Here is a 17,257-nt window from a genome sequence, read left to right on the forward strand (position 1 = left end):
TTTACTTAAATCTAAAATGCTGTCTGTCCCCCAAATGTTGATGATCATTGATAGAACTTCTAAGACAAGCTCAATTTTCTTTTTCCACTTCAAATAGCTGTAGTTGACAAACTGTATTGTTTTGTTGTGTATTGTATTGCCTACACTGTTTATATTAATAGATAGTTGAACACTCTTATTAAACTTTAGTAAAAATACATTCAGTGGGTTTTATCCATTTTTGACCAAAGATAAAATATAACATTACTGCAGAACAAACATTTAATAAATTACTCATCTGGAACTCTATTAAGAAAAGTAGCTATATTTTAATTGTCATTTTCTCTAATACACCCATACACACATATATATGCTCTCACTCTCTTACCTCATGCAGTTCCCTTCATGTCTCTTCTGTCGTCTGTTCAGAAATGATTTGTCTAAAAATACTCAAGTGTCAGCGGTTCTGGATACATTTCTACCTTTCACTCACACCCTTTCAACAGTTGCCCAATTATAAAATGACCACACCCTTGTCTCACTCTGGCAGTTGCAGTTGTGTTAAAAACGGCACATCACAATTAAGATAATAAAAATATTTGTGCTGTTAAAGTAAAGAAGTGGGCCAGAACATGTTCAGATGTTTTTTTTTTTAATTAAAAAAAAGCTTTAAATGGGTCTGAACATGTTAACATTTACAAATTATATATTTTATCTAGAAAGAAATAAGTCCAGCCACTTTAGACTGTGAAACTTGTTTTATTTAGAGCTACAGTACCAGTCAAAAGTTTGGCTCATTCAATGTTTTAGAGTCTCCAAGTAAACCTAAGCTGTATGTTTTGAAGCCGGAGAACCCAGAGAGAACCCACGCTGACACGGGGAGAACATGCAAACTCCAAAAATACTTGGAATATTCAATCATAAAATAAGTTGATATCAAAAGAGCACAGAAACAAGGCATTAAATAACATGGGGAATTAATGAGGGTCATTTTTGACCCATGTTGTGCATCAAAGGGTTAAATCAGAAGAAATTAAACATTCCCTCGGCATTTAATCAATTTCCATTTGGCAGCTATGAAACACTGACATAATTTTGGGTTTTTCAGGAAGGACTCAACAAAATACATTAACCAAGAACTGGACTGCCTTACATTCAACACAGACAATAAATGAGGCTTTGCTTCAACAAATATTTATTTATTGCTCATCCTAAAGTAAATATTGTTGGAATATGACAATATATGACAAAAAAAAAAAAAAAATCAAAGCTTCCACAATAAGCAGGTCAGTTATGAACAGCTCCAGTGTTCACATCATACAAGAACAACCTGATTTCACATTTTAACACCTTGTCTGACATTTGTCAGATATTTTTTGTCTTGTTTAATACAAACAATTTTCCTTTAACCAAAAATACTTGATAAAACTACAACAAGCTGACCTTGTTTCACATTTAAACATCACGTTTGGCATTTTTAAACTTTTTACGGCTTAATGCAAACATTTCTTTCAAACAAAAACATTTTGATAAAACTGCAACAAGCCGAACAGCTGAAAAGAAAACAAGTCAAGGTCAATGGTGTGATGAGGTGCTGCTCTGCTACTCCCATTCCTCTTCATCGTCTGCCGTCTGAGCGGCCGGCTGGCTCCTCGCACCGTTGTCTTGGAAAGACCCTCCCTGGAGACAGAGGACAGACAATGAGCTCAGAGGAAAACAAACAAGTGACTGAGACAGAAAAGTCAGTCCAGTTACCTTCCTGCTGTCTGTGGAGGCAAAGCTCTTCCTCATAGGGTTGGGGCCAGACGCTCCGGAGCAACCAAACCCAGACTCCTCCAACCACGAGGGCACTTCCTGCTGCGCCTGTCAATCAAGGTACGGAAACATTGAAGCAGACACTGTTCTGTCCTACAGAGTCTAACTACAGTAACTAGCATAGGGTCAAACTGAGAAAAACTGCTTTAAAGTTTTTTTTTAACGTTTTTTTACCGGGCCAGCCAAATGAGTTATAGGTAGGTCAGTGATATGACACTTATTTCTACATGTATTGATGACATTTTTATGCTCATAAATCATGATAAATATTTGACCTTTGACCCCAAAAATGTAGTTACTGCACTCTCATTTTGCATTACTGTAAAATGTTCTAATATTAATGCAAAGACAGTGCAGTAACTATAATGTCTTTCAGTTTATAGATTTTGTTTTCAGTAAATTAACATTTCCAAATTGATTGTGTTAAGTGTATTTAAGTGTTTCACAACCCTATTCAAAGATTTGTGTATTTTAGACTTCATGTTATATTTTAGTTTCAATATAATTTTATCTCACTTTTCTTGATTTGGTAGTTTCTGCAATTTTTATATAATTTCTCTGAAATGACGCAAAATTTACTAAACTTTGTCACAAATTAAAGACATCATGGAGTTTTTAGTTTTAACTCAATTTCGACCAAAAATGTAGTTAGTGCAGTTAGACTTTGTCGGGCAGTGCTTTAAGTCACAATTCCTGTGCTGTAAATGACTGAATAGTGTTTATGCTGAAGGAACAAGTCAAGCAGAGATAAATATTACAAACAGTCTTTACTCCAGCTCTTACCTTGGCCAGCACTGAGACGAGGTGGCGGGCCAACTGATTATCAGCTTCAGGATCATAGAAAGACACGGCTCTCCCAGTGTTACCACAGCGACCAGTCCTCCCAATGCGGTGCACATACTCGTCAATGTTGTTGGGGAGGTCAAAGTTCACCACATGCTGAACATCGGGGATGTCCAGGCCGCGGGCAGCTACAGACGTGGCCACCAGGACAGGACATTTACCAGAGCGGAAGTCTGCCAGAGCCAGCTCTCTCTCCCGCTGCTCCCGGTCCCTGGAAGACAACACGTCACCACCTGCCTTCACACTCAGGAGGAACACCGACTCCTGGACACACACTTACCCATGGATGCTGGTGGTGGGAACCTTCTCTTGGCACAAGGAGGCTGCAATGAAATCAGCTAGTCTCTTGGTCGCCACAAACACCATGGTGCGCTCCGTACCTGCAACCAACACACGTCAACAACAATCAGGACTAATAACCAATGACACACACACACTGCCTGCCAGAGTAGTGTGTGTGCATCATGGACACAGACTGACGGTTGGCACCTTCAAAACTCTCCCTTATCCATGCCTGAGAATGATGGTATGCATTTATTCTGGATAGTTTGCAGGAGTGTGTGGTGGAAAATGCAGTGAATCACAGGGCTTCATGTAGAAGAATCCATGTATCATTCCTTCTTTCCATTTTCAATTGGCAAATCAAAAATCTAATAATGAAAAATTGACTGGTTATTTTGTTAGTTTTTTTAACACAAAAAAGAGCTTATTTTTTCATATTTCAATATTAGACTCTGATCAAAAATACGAAATGGAAAAACAGGCACCAGGACTGAATTTGATTTTAATATTTAATTGGTCGGGTTTATGGGACCAGGAAGTTTGACTGTTGGTCAGTGAGCAGTCATTAGCTTGTCCGTAGTCAAACCAGCCGTCCCTATAAAATAATAATTATAATATATAATGTAGTGCACCGTTTTATGGTAAATTCATGTAAACTGCTCCAAGCGAGCTGACATGAAAGATAAACACTTTACAGTCATTCTTTCACTTTTTTTCAGTATAAAACTCTGACCCGCAGAGAGGAGATGAAGTATTAACTTTACATGAACACACCAAGAGAACTAATTAAATTACGTTGCGCCAAAAATGTATTTGTTGTGTCGACTTGCAGTTTTTCAGTTTTCAGATTAAAGTGTTACACAACCAGGCCAAATACCAGATAAATATGGAAAGAAGATTAATTGCATGATATTCACAGAACTGTTTACTGTGGATTTTTTTTTTTTTTAATGAAACGCCTTTGGATAAGACTGTATAGAATTATTAAAATCAAATTCAGTCCTGGTGCCCGTTTTTCCATTTCGCATTTTTGACCTGAGCCTAATATTGAAATATGAAAAAAGCATTTTTTTTTGTTATAATAAAAAACAAAATAACCAGTCAATTTTTCATTATTTGCTTTTTGATTGCCAATTGAAAATGGAAAGAACGAATGATACAGATTTAGAAGTAGAGTACAATATTTTAATTGTGGAAATACAAATAATTGATGGCTAACCTGGTGCCTGGTGATTGTGACATAGATACATGTGAGAAGCCATCATCACCATACACACTAGAAAATACTCTACCTGTGGTCTTGACGATATCCAGGAGATGGTCCCTCTTGGTGAACCTGGTGACTTGGATGAATTTCTGCTCCACGTCACTGCAGGCTCCGCCCACCACACCAACAGCCAAGAACAAATAGTCAGTCTTGAGAAAATCAGCCCCCAACCTGCAAAAAACAAACAAAAAACTTCAATAATAATAGATGCTGATCTGGTTGTAGAGGTAAAGGTGAGTGGTGATGGAGCAGACCTCTGGATGTCCTCGGGGTACGTGGCGCTGAACATCAGAGTCTGACGGTTCTCTTTGGCTGGCATCCCAGGGGAGCCCACCAAGCGCCGCATGTCAGGCTCAAAACCCATATCCAACATACGGTCGGCCTCATCCAGCACCAGGTAGCGCAGCTTACTCAAGCCGATCTGGAACACGTTCACCATTCAGTTACAGGTCAACCTTTAACTAAAGCCTGATTGATTCAAACATCTAATAAATGATGATCTTACCTTTCCTCTTCCAATCACATCCAGCAGCCTCCCTGGTGTTCCACACACCATGTTGCAGCCCCGACAGATTTCTCTTATCTGGTGTCCAGTGCTGACTCCACCATAGACCACTACAGGACGCACACACGTCCTACAACACACACAGGACTCACATTTAAAGCCAGGGGCCTGATTCACTTAGCCTTCTTTAGAAAAAAATGCTTCTTAAGTGACACTTTGCTCTTAAGTCAAAATTTAAGAAGATTTGGTATTCGTGAAGAAATTCTTCTCTTTTCTTTCGTTTATTTTTTAAGACAGAACTTGAGAACAACTGAGATTCTTGAAAACAAAGTAAATTTCTTCACAACTTTAAGAGAAGCCCTCAGCACTCTTTAAACAGCTACAGTGAAAAGATAAATCTTGATTTGTATTTACTTGAACAAAGTTTAATGAAATGTATTTGATTTCTTTAGATTAGCCCTAGACTAATTTGTTAACAAATTAATTATTCTGGCAGTTGACCTATAATGTAAATGTCCTTTCAGTCTGTGTGACATGTTCCTCGATTACACTACAATGTTCTCTTAGTAAATCACAGAGGCAGTTGTATTTAATATTACTTCATTAATCATGATAAACATTTAAGTAGGCCAAGTCACTGAAACCATGTCCTGACTATTATTACTTTTAGATGGAAGTTATTTGGTGGCAGCTAGGGAGCAAAATCCACCAATAGACCTCTGAGACAGAATGGATCCTCTTACTCCCTGATCAGGTCTTCATTAGACAATAGAGGCTCTCGAGGCCTGCAATTGTTTTTCTGGTGAATGATCTTAAGTTAAAAATCTAAGAACGTCCTAAGTGAGAAAACAAGGAAGTTCCTAAGACATATGACAATTCTTAAGAAATAAAAAATAAGATGTTCCTAAGAATGTTCTTAAATGCTATTCGCCATTTTTTTCTTAAGTTTTAACCTAAGAACACTTTAGTGAATGCGGCCCCTGGAGACGTCTTACATTTTGTGGGGTGTATTTGACAGCTTGCTATGTGATTAACGATGAACATACCCAAAGGCAAACTTCCTGGCCTCCAGGTAGATCTGGTTGATGAGCTCTCTGGTCGGGGCCACAATGATGGCTTCAGGCTCCTGCAGCTCACTGAAGCTGCTGGCTGCCACTCCGTCAGCCATCAGCTGCTGCAGAATAGGAAGCAGGAACGCAGCCTGGAGGAGGAACGACACATTCATACTCTGTCCACAAGCAAAGCTGCAAGTCAGGCCTTAATTCTAGCCAACATCTCACCGTTTTACCAGAGCCAGTCTGGGCACAGGCCATGAGATCTCTGCCGGCAGAGATGATGGGGATGCCGTGCTTCTGCACAGGGGTGGGCTTCACATAACCAGACTTGTTGACGTTTCTCCTCAGAGACTCGCACAGATCTGCCTCATCAAAGGTCTGAAGGAGAGAGGTTGAACTGTTGACTGAGCACTGAGATCATTTATACAACAGACCAAACATACACCAGCTTCATTTCATCAGCTACTGGAAAGAGGCCAGCAGCAGCTCATTGATGAATCTACTCGTTTCAGCACTTCTCACCATGATAGCCTTCGGTGGGTTGGTTCCACTCACGTCCACCAAGATATCGTCATACTTGTCAAAGTTGATGCCCGTCTCATAGTGGGAAAACACAGAGTCTTCATCGTCATTGAGGGTGGGGGGAATGTATGTCACCCTCGGTCCTGGGGGTTAAAGAGGAACAAGCTTCATACCACTGCAGGACTTTGATTTTTTTTTTTTTTCTCCCTTCTCTTTTCTTGCTGCCTTACTTTTTAAATTTATTTTAATTTAATTTATTTGGAGTGAGGTCAATCGTGAGGCACTTGAATCATTTTGGTTTGGATGGTGGTTTATTTTCCTATCTGTTGCGATATCTTTGTGAATTTAAAGAGCACTTATATTGTTTGTTTTTGTTTTGATAAAAATCAATAAAATCTATTAAAAAAAAAATATTCCCATTGAACAATTCACTTACTCTCACTGTCGGCTCCATCCTTCTCTGGATCTTTATCTGTGCCTATAGCAGACGGGAAGTCAATCACATTAGTGAAATGTAAATACAGACTAAATGGCTTAAATCATAATCATCTAAAAAGGAGTACAACCTTGAGCAAAGACCTCCTCATCTTTCCCACGGTAACCTGCAACAATGAAAACACACGTGACATGTAACAAAGTATCTACTTCCAAAGTTTAACCCTCTGGGCCCACTATAATTTACTACCCTTTCAGACCCTTCGGGCTGAAAATGTCCACCTCCAAAAAAAATGCTGTAAAAACTTTAGATTTTTTTTTCCTACTTTTTTCTGCATAAACCTCTTAAACAACTTCTGCTCTGCTCAAAACTACCAAACATTCAAAGATCTTAAGGATTTTAACCCTTTATATGACAGTTTGATTCCATGATGTCACTGTTTTTCAAAGAGAAAAAAAACAAACAAAAAATTTAGTTATTTTCCATAAAATAAATATTTTTTGGCTGGGGCATTGGTTTTTGTCACAGCCTCGGATATGTCAAAGATTAAGAACAAAATTGATTTTGATGCATTTTTAGTTTTTGTGTAATGATGTAAAATGTAAAAACATCTTTATGGCCGACATGTCCAACACTTTAAAAATATTACCGATATATTTTTCCAACTTTGTTGGGTTAAATCTTTTAATCAACTTCAGTCCTGATAAAAACTCAATCAAATCTTAACCCTTTAAATGCCAGTTTGATTCCATGTCACTGTTTTTCAAAGAACACAAAAATCTGTATAGTTTTTATAGCATTTTTTGGAGGTGGACATTTTCAGCCTGATTGGCCTGAAAGGGTAGTTAAGTTGTACACAGTGTATTATAGACCCATTAGAAAAATTTAAATTTTCAAATATGGCTGAAAAAGTCCACAGTGGGCCCAGAGGGTTAAAGGAGTGCTTATTTACCTCCTCCAAAGCCTCCGCGGCTACCCTGGTCACGACCTGCAACACATCATCAACCATTAATAATCTGCTTTTCACATTTCAAACTGAGACTTGAATATTTAATATGCAATACATTTAGAAACCACACAGGACTAAATTAAGTAATACCTCGGAAACCTCCTCTGCCACCCCGTCCTCCTCTAGACCCTGTTCACAACACGCAGTATGGAAACATAGACATTAACATATATAGTAAACATATGTTAGGGGGAGATTACAAATTGAGGTTTGAGACAGACACCTGTTTCTGTAAGTGTGGTTACACCTACCGTTTTCACACCCTTCATCATCGTCTCCTGTGGAATCAGATTAAATGTCTTTAGGTCAGTTGCACTCACAAAAGGCCTGATTCTCAAAACTACACACATGAAAACATTACCATTAAATTCACTGCGGTCCGTCCGGCCAAATCCTCCGCCTCGCCCTGTTGGAATAAACATGCTGTCAGGGTTTAATAAACAGTTTGGTTTAGAGTTGTTCCGATTCCGATACCAGTACTGGAAATTGCTCCGATACTGCTGAAAATGCTGGTATCGGCGAGTACTGGAGTCCAGGCACCGATGCGAGCACATGGATGTGTTAGCAGAGTCCACCACATAATTTACGAGAAGACTGTCAAAATATGATGCCTTAAATAAAACATAGAAGAACCCTTACTCTCCTTTACAATAATTCTCTAAAACATGCAATGATTCAGATGGAATAGTGGCATTAAAATGTGATTGAGGCACCAAGTTTAGGCTTTGAGGGCAAAAATGTTCTCTGGGGAGTATGCCCCCGGACGTCCAGGTTTATTTATTTAAGTGGCTGTTGCACTACTGTATTGTATAGGGATACTGTTTTATTTAAAAATAAATGGCTTGAATCTGCTGTATTTGTTAATGTTTTACAAAGGGTTTAACCTGAGGCAGACCTTACCACAATAATGGTATCACAGTCATGCAGGTGTAATATGATATATATATTTTTTTTTATAACATACTGGTGTCGGATCGGTTCTCGGTATCGGCCGATACCCACAGCGGAATTGGTATCGGGAGGGAAAAAATAATATCGGAACATCTCTAGTTTGGTTCAATTTAATTAGGAATCTTCCAACAGACCCTGACATATTCTGCTAATACAATGAGTCCCCCCATCTCAGTATGGACCAGTGACAGTGAAATCTGGAGTAGGACAACACATGTTCTCTCTGTACAGTTAACAGCAGTTCATCCTCACCTCTGCCCCCTCTGCCTCTGAAACCACCTCTGGAACCACCTCTCTCTCCATCATTGTTGTTCCAGTTGCTCCCATCTAAGGAACAAACCAGAGGTCAGTACTACAGCATCACAGGAATTAGCAACTGCTGACAAGTTACCATAATACTTCTGTTCTTACCATTTCCATCCTCATCACCTCCTGCAAAACAAAGGTCAAAGAACCAAAATTAGATTTCTACAAGGCCAATGGAGTAGAGCTTCAACCCATCTAATCATTAGATTAACCTACTTAAGTCTGTCATTTCAATTCTAAACTACATCCTACCACACATATAATGGTCTTATTGGCTGGAAGCAGCTAATGTATTATGTAGCAGTTAATGATTAATATGAATAAATGCCACATAGTTTTACACTGTAGGAGCCCACTGATGCATTTATTTTGCCTGACTTTGAGCCAAGTGTTGTTCATGCAGGTCATCACAACATTTATTTAACTATCTGCAAATCTACTGATCATTTTAATTTCTTAATCTGTAAAATGACCACAAAGGATGTTGACATTGATACATATTTAGTCACTCAATCAAGGCTTTTTACAACTTGTCATGTAATGTTAGATGAGGGTGAACCTGAAGAGAATGAGCTTTTAAATCCTCCTCTGCCTCTTCCTCTCCCACCACGACCTCAAGAGAGAAACAAACAGAAAAGCGTTCTTTATACATGTTCTTTCATGCAGAGATGGTCAATGATCATGCTTGTTAACTTACCCCTTCCAAATCCTCCGCTGCCTGTGTTCCACGTGTCTCCTTGTGTGCCTAAGGTGATCATATTCAATAATGCATCAGCTTAAACAGCTGTCAAATAATTACAATTATGGCAACATTTATTTACAGTTAAGAACAGGGGTGGGCAATTAATTTTCCCAAGGGGCCACATGACCAATACCAGGAAAGTTGCAGGGGCCGGACCAAAACTCTGAACTAAATTCTGCTCAGTATTAATTTAACCGATTTATGAAATACAGTGAATTATGTACTGATAATACATGTTATAAGACTGTTAATGTGGAATAAATCAAATATAGCCATAAGTAGTAAATATTCCAACCATTATATCACTTTTCCATTATTTTTAAACTGTAAATGACCTTTAGCAATGTTTCTATTGGTGTTTTTGTGTTATATAGCTTGTTTTTCCATGTTTATACATTTTTTAGGTGTTTTACAAGATTGTAATGCTTTTATTTTGAAGAGGCGCTGTCAAGTGTGAAACGGGTGCTTTTATTTTGAAAGGTAGTGACAGGAAACAACAGGTGGAATGGTAAAATGAAAAAACGAACGTAAATAAGTCGTAATTCATGGGTGATTGTCATGAAGCCAGTCTAACTTCTGTCTGTGAAGATTATAAGGACATACTTTATTAAACTAAATATATTTCATTTTTACATGAATGAATATAACCATAATGAGGCACAAATCATTGTTTTGTGCTAAAATAATATTTTCTATATTTTTAGACATATTTTTGATTCACAAATTACAGTAATGCATCCAGATAAAAATGCCATGGTTTCCCCACACTTGTATACAATAAATATTTAATAAACTTGATCAGCATAAATAAACATTTGTTTAAAAATGTATGATTTAACAGAATATAATCAAACAATGGTTTTTAACAATGTATAAAGAACAAAATCTGAATGAAAATTTATGAGAAAAAATGGCTAAATGTTACGGTAATGATAGAATCGTTTGCATTAAATGTGTATATTTCAATAAAACACATTTTGGTGATACTAGCTACCTTTGAGCATATTTAAGTGCTTGCCAAAGAAAAATATATATATATATATATATATATATATATATATATATATATATATATATATTTTTTTTTTTAAATGTGTTACAGTAATGAATTTTGCTCAGTTTTGCTAAAAATGTCAGAAAATACCTTAACATTTTAAAATAAATTATAAATTCATATTTAACAGTGACTTCAGATTGTATGTTATAAAGGGTCAGAAAATATGTATTCAATGGATTTTTGCTATGAGCTGTATGTATGCTATGAGATGTTCATGAGAATTACCCATATAAAGTTGATATAAAAAGGTGCATTTAGCAGATAATACATAACAGTGCAGTTAATTTTAATGCCTCAATAATTTACTTATAGAGCAATGAACATACCTTCACTTGAATTGTGGCTGTTTAGTGCAGTAGTACCAGAAGTAGTTTCCTGTAAAGAAGAGTAAATTCAAATCAGGTGTTCATGGAACAAAAACCTGCTGCCACATGCTTCTTTTATCGATCAGTTTGAACAAAGCAGGACATTAACTGGCTTACCTCTTCATCCCAGGCGTCCATTTTTCACCTAAAACAACAATAGCAAAAATAATAACACAAAGGCAACATTATCATGCTGAAAAAGGTTTCCAGTTATTTAAGACCTGAGACATAATGCCAGAGACAAATTGGGGGGCATGAATCCTACCAGAGGACTCAGTAAAACAAATTGGTTGAAACAAAAAAAATGCATCGATTAATAATTAGACAAAATATACTGCCCCACAAAGTCTAACTGCAGTCACTACATTTTTGGGCGAAATTGAGTTACAACTAAAAATGAACTCCTTGATGTCCGTTTTATCTTGTGACAAAGTTTTAGATTTCAATTTTGCTTTATTTCACAGAAATAATGATATAAAAATTACAGTAACTACAAAATCCAACTCAAAACCAAAGCAGACGTTCACTTACCATAGTCTGATTTGGATACATGTATAAATATATAATTATACGCTTATTTGATAGGGAAATTATTATCTAGATAAAAATTACATTAAGAGTAAAATATAACATTACTTTATGTTAAGTCTAAAATACACAAATCTTTGAATAGAGTTGTTAAACACAAAATTAACTGAAAACTAAATATAAAAGCTGGAAGAAGACAACAACATTGTAGTTAATGTACATGCATTACTATTAAAACCTTTTACAGCAAAACCAGAGTGCAGTAACTACACTTTGGGGTCAAAGGGCAAATAAATAATCGTGATTTATTTTTTTTTTAGCATAAAAATGTCATCGTCCCCAACAGCCAAGTTAACCTTTCAAACCCACGTTGTAGGGCTAACACGTGTTAACCACACTGCGGTCACGTGCACTTTACATTTTAGTGCGCAATTACAGGACATTTTACGGTAGCCCGTTTGTCACACTACTGCATGACACAAATAGCCAATTAATTATATTCATGCTGCTTTTTCCAAATTGGTACAGTAAAAAGGCATGCAATTCATGTCATGAACATATGGGGACCTGCTCTTCAAGGAGTAGTAGTGGAGTTTGCTGATAACAATTCGACTTACTAATCGTATTGGCTTTTAAAAAGCAGCATGAATACAATTGAATAGCTTTTTGGAGTCATGCAGCTGTTAAACGAGCTACCGTAAAGTACAATGTAATTGCGCACAAAAATGTAAAGTGCACATGGCGTGACCTCAGTTTAACCTCCGACACACCGATACAACAGGTTACCATAAACTGGAAAAGTAACAGGTTGAATCCAAAAACTAGTTTTTATTTCAGTTAACGAAAATGTTTTTTCAATTCTAGTTTTCGTTAACTATTATGACCTTCAATAAAAAATTTTATTTAAAATTATAATAGAAATCAGTGGCGGAATGTAATTAAATCAAATCAAAATTTTGGAGTCATGCAGCTGCGTGATAAACTGGCTACCGTAAAGTACAATGTAATTGCGCACTAAAATTTAAAGTGCAGATGGCGTGACCGTCGTTTAACCACCGACCTCGTGCTATTTAGCCAACATTAGCTAAGAAGCCCAATACAGCAGGTTAACATAAACTGGAAAAGTAACAGGTTGAATTAATCTTTATCAAAGTCTACTACTTTAACTTAACCTTACCTCTTCCTTTGCTCGCAAGGAATGCTAAATTAACTCTTATCTTGCTACTCTTGGTTTACTTACTCCCGATAAAGGCCCTATTATGTTTCGATATGGCAGAAGTCAATAAAACCCGAGCAGAAATATTAGAATAAACTTTAGTAAGATAACGAGAGATAACTTCAGTTTTTCACGGTGAAGGCCACGATCGAACCCCGTCCTCGCAGCAGGGCGTGGCGCTAAAGTTAGCTTACTCGAAATAGAAGTTACTTTCGACAAAATTTCCCTTCTGTTCCCAAACATGTTTCAGTAAACTGGTGTCTACAACAAAGATGAGCTAAGTTAACTCGCTGACTATTACCTACTTGGTTAATTTGTCGACGGTGTGTCTCTGTGGCGACTAGCCGCTCCTCAGTCTCGCTGCTCGGTGTGTGAAGTGTTGCGTTCACGGCGTTTGCACACGGCCCAGGTTGCGTAGGTTGCCAGTTCCGCTGCTTTCCCGCCCAAATGGCCTATTTCAAAAAGGCAACTAATATTTGTATATGAAAACAAGTTAAGGTTGTATCAAGGTTATAATAGTTTGGGATTTTTCATCAGTTTTAGTTTTAATTTCGTTGTCAATTTTTTTTTTCAGATTCAGTTAGTTTTAATTAGTTTTTAGATTGAGTTTGCTAGTTTTTATTAGTTTTAATTTTTTGGAAAATGCTTAGTTTCTATTAGTTTTAGGTTTTTTGTAATGGGGTATTTGTTGGGTGCCAGATTAAAAAAAGTCACAATAAATGTTGCCTTCATTTCCTTTGTCTTATCCATATAACATAGTTGACAAAGACGAAAACGAAGGACATTTTCACTATAATTTTAGTTAGTTTTGTAACCACAAAATTCTGTTTCAATTAGTTATCGTTTTTAAAAAAAACTCTTGTTTTTATTTTCATTTCAGTTAACGAAGATGTTTTTTCAAGTCTAGTTTTCGTTATTTCGTTAGTTTTCGTATATAATAACCTTGCTTGACACTCCACAACACTATAGGGAGAATGTTTAGTGGACTGATGGAACTAAGGCTGAATTGTTCATTAAGAACACGCAGCACTATGTATGGTGTAAAAAGGTCCTGCATTCCAACATGATAACATCATCCCAACAGTGAAGTATGATGGAGGAGCATCATGACTTGGGGCTGTTTTGCTGCCTCAGGGCCTGGACCACTTACTATCATTGAGGGAAAATATATTCCCAATTTTATCAAGCTATCCTACAGGTTAATGTCAGGGTGACTGTCTGCCAGCTGAAGATCAGTAGAAGTTGGTTGATGCAGCAGGACAATGACCTTAAACATCAAAGTAAATCTACTACAGAATGGCTTCAAAAAAAAGTAAATCCACCTTTCGGAGAGTCCTAGTCAGAGCCCAGACCTCAATATAACAGAGATGCTATGGAATGAACTGAAGAGAGCCATTCACACCAGACATCTAAAGACCATGACTGGGCTGAAGCAGTTCTGTAGGAAGAATGGTCCAAAATTCCTCCTGAACCTTGTTCAGTTATGATCAGCAGCTATCAGAAGTGTTTGGTTGAGGTTATTGCTGCCAAAGGAGGCTCGACCAGTTATTAAATCAAGGGTTAACTTACTTTTATCACAATCACTAGGAATTTTTAATGGATGTGTTCAATAAAAACATGAAGTATTATAATTGTTTGTGTGGTATTAGGTTAAGCACATTGTGTTTGTCTATACTTGGGACTTAGATGCAAATAAGATCACATTTTCACATTTCCCACATTTTTTATCAGGTGTGCTATTTCTGTGAACTTTTAAATATTACCTTAAGACCTATCTTTTTAGACAGGATGACCACCATGCATTGTACATATTATTTTATAATTTTTATGTTTCATTGTGTTTTAATTGTGTTTAAATTGTGTTTTAACTGTGTTTTAATTGTCTTATGTCCCCCTATCTTATTTCTTTCTTTTTATCTTCTGTAAAGCACTTTGTGATTTTATCTGTGAAAAGTGCTATATCAATAAACTTTACTTACTTACGGACTTACTTACTTACATTTTATGGCAATTTAATGCAGAAAACCAGGTCATTTCAGAGGGTTCACATACTTTTTCTTGCAGCTGTATGTGTTAGGATACACCAATGTCACAAGAAGCCTGTCCACTGAAGGAGTTCCTGTTTCCTCTTCCATCAGTTTTAAAACATTCAGTTGGTGGTAATATTACAGTTTAGGAACAATAATGTTCTCGGCTATCAATGATCAGATGCAGAGAGTTGCAGCTTCATTGTAGGTAACACTAATGCAACATTGCAAGATAATTACAAGTCTACATTATCGTACAAATAGCACTAGCACCCTCTATTGGTCTTGGGCTGAAATAATTTACAAGAGCAAATTCATAACAGCAACACTGGTTTTTTTTCTTGGTCTATGGGAAAAATATATTTTATCACTGGTGTGTAATCTGCTGTGCACTCTGTACATAACCGGACATGTTATATGGTTTATATGTTATTAGTCAGGTGCAAATATGGTTTAACCCTAAAAGAAATTCTGGCAAAATGTTTCTCAGTGGTTTACAGTAGTATCAGATATATTTAAAAACATACCAAAAGCTTACACATTTCTGACTCCAAGAAATGCCCCATCTTCTAAATGGCGGCCACCAGGTCAATGACCATTACTCCTTTTAGTCAGGAGGCGGAGCTAAATAAAGGGGACACGTCGGACAAAAGCTCCACATTTTGTTCGACATGCTCTCTATCACTATAAGTTTGAATTTTTGATGGGAGCCACTTCATCAAGATTGTGGATCGAAGATGGCAGCCATATAAAATCTATGAGAACCAATATATCTTCCAAGCCACTCAGAAGGTCAATGTTCGTGTCAAAATCTACATTTTCTGGGTCAAAGAATCTTTTAAAGTTATTGAGAATATCACTAGATGATTAATTGATCAAATAGAGATGTTCCTTTTGGCCTTGTATTTATGTTATTTCTAACTCATTAATATGGCTCATATACAGTACATCTATTCTGAAAAATGAATAACATGCATACATTTAATTGAACTTTATTAGCTTCACTCGTATTATTTATTACATTTACAACCACAAAGATGTGATCAGTTCCAGTGTGACTTCCTGCATGAGCACCTTCACCACAGACACTTTACAGTTTCCCTTCACTAATTACACATTTCTCCTTTCTCATATCTTTTTGCCTAGTGTTGGTGCTTCCTGCTCATCGTCAAAATGACTCCTTTCTACTGGTCAGATTTTGGTCAACTTTTAGGATGTTTTTAACCCTCTGGAGTCTCCAAGAGCTCCAAATCCAGACTTGTTGACTCCATCCAGACTATAAAACAAAGCAGCGTGGAGCCCTACTGTAAATTTACCTCTAAAGTTCTGGCTGTAAACTCCATGAGGCCAGTTTCAGTTTGATGATGATATACCAAGTAAAACTGGAGACAAGCTCAAATATATTTAGTATAAAATGATAGAACTGGATGGAACCCTCTTATATGTTATATTTGACACCTTTGTTCACATTTGCAACATTTCAAATACTTTATCGAGCATGATAGTGTGTTGAAAGTAAAAAAAGAGTCAAAATCATATTTTATGTTGGACTAAAGGACTAAAAAAGACACAAAATGACAAAAAAAAGGACACAAAATGTCTAAAAGAGACACAAAATGACTAAAAACAGTCACAGAATGACTAAAAAAGGACACAAAATGACAAAAAAGACATAAAGAGACCAAAATTGTTACGCTAAACACACAAGACACAAATAAAGTCCCACTAGAATAAAAACCAGAGTTGGATGACAGGATCACACACAATCACAAGATCACATTTATGTTGGTTTTTCTTTGTTTATTTTTGGTTCATAATGTTGATCCAGTCAGTCAGAATAAAAAATAAATTATTATTAGGTAAAAAATATACCAGCATGTCATTTAAACATTTTTTAAGTGTTGTATACAGGCAGGATGAAAAGGATTCAGAAATGGACTAAATAGCCCAAAACTCCATAGAGTTAAGAAAATCTAGTACTAAATATATCTAAAAAAACAGCTGAGAAACCTTTTGTTAGAATTTTTTTAGGGTTAGGTGTTTTTTTCATATATGCATCCGACTATATTTTTCCTTAACAATTGGGAAACAGTAAGAGCTTTTCTCAAGCAATCTACAAACAGCACTACACAATAGAAAGTTAAGACTATTCAACAGAGACCCAGTGTTATACATTTGGATCAACGCATCAGAAAAAAGGGAAATTGAATTGAATTGAACATATACTGTCTATCAATAAACTGTAGGGGTCAATAAGTGAACATGGACTTTTAATCATGTTTGCACATTTATACCTCAGACCTTCATTTATTACAATTTATTGTCACCTTGCACCTGTTTACTTTAGTTTCT

General features: G+C 36.6%; 1 protein-coding gene across 1 annotated transcript; it reads right to left on the reverse strand.

The window, feature by feature from the left end:
• Positions 1-1,157: 1,157 nt before the first annotated feature.
• ddx4 (DEAD (Asp-Glu-Ala-Asp) box polypeptide 4) lies at positions 1,158-13,257 on the reverse strand. Its single transcript, XM_059327804.1, has 23 exons — positions 13,184-13,257; positions 11,252-11,279; positions 11,096-11,144; positions 9,668-9,715; positions 9,530-9,583; positions 9,076-9,096; positions 8,917-8,991; positions 8,075-8,119; positions 7,965-7,991; positions 7,804-7,842; positions 7,657-7,692; positions 6,835-6,870; positions 6,705-6,746; positions 6,269-6,411; positions 5,972-6,124; positions 5,738-5,892; positions 4,692-4,821; positions 4,441-4,607; positions 4,212-4,357; positions 2,918-3,017; positions 2,578-2,848; positions 1,735-1,842; positions 1,158-1,659 (listed from the first exon to the last, which is right to left on the reverse strand). Exons 2-23 carry the CDS (start codon positions 11,270-11,272, stop codon positions 1,582-1,584), a joined length of 1,944 nt encoding a protein of 647 aa, XP_059183787.1. The 5' UTR covers positions 11,273-11,279; positions 13,184-13,257; the 3' UTR covers positions 1,158-1,581.
• Between the last annotated feature and the right edge of the window lie 4,000 nt (positions 13,258-17,257).

The sequence above is a fragment of the Centropristis striata genome, chromosome 24 (genome assembly GCF_030273125.1).
Source record: "Centropristis striata isolate RG_2023a ecotype Rhode Island chromosome 24, C.striata_1.0, whole genome shotgun sequence".
Lineage (NCBI taxonomy): Eukaryota > Metazoa > Chordata > Actinopteri > Perciformes > Serranidae > Centropristis > Centropristis striata.

Bases quoted from the DNA above. Each gene is read 5' to 3' on its own strand.
- ddx4 (XM_059327804.1), bottom strand. From the start codon at position 11,272: ATGGACGCCTGGGATGAAGAG. The intron at 9,097-9,529 runs GTTCACCCTCAT...TTTGTTTTGCAG, and splicing joins TAAAAGCTCATTCTCTTCAG to GAGGTGATGAGGATGGAAAT. The intron at 6,412-6,704 runs GTAAGTGAATTG...TTTAACCCCCAG, and splicing joins GGATGGAGCCGACAGTGAGA to GACCGAGGGTGACATACATT.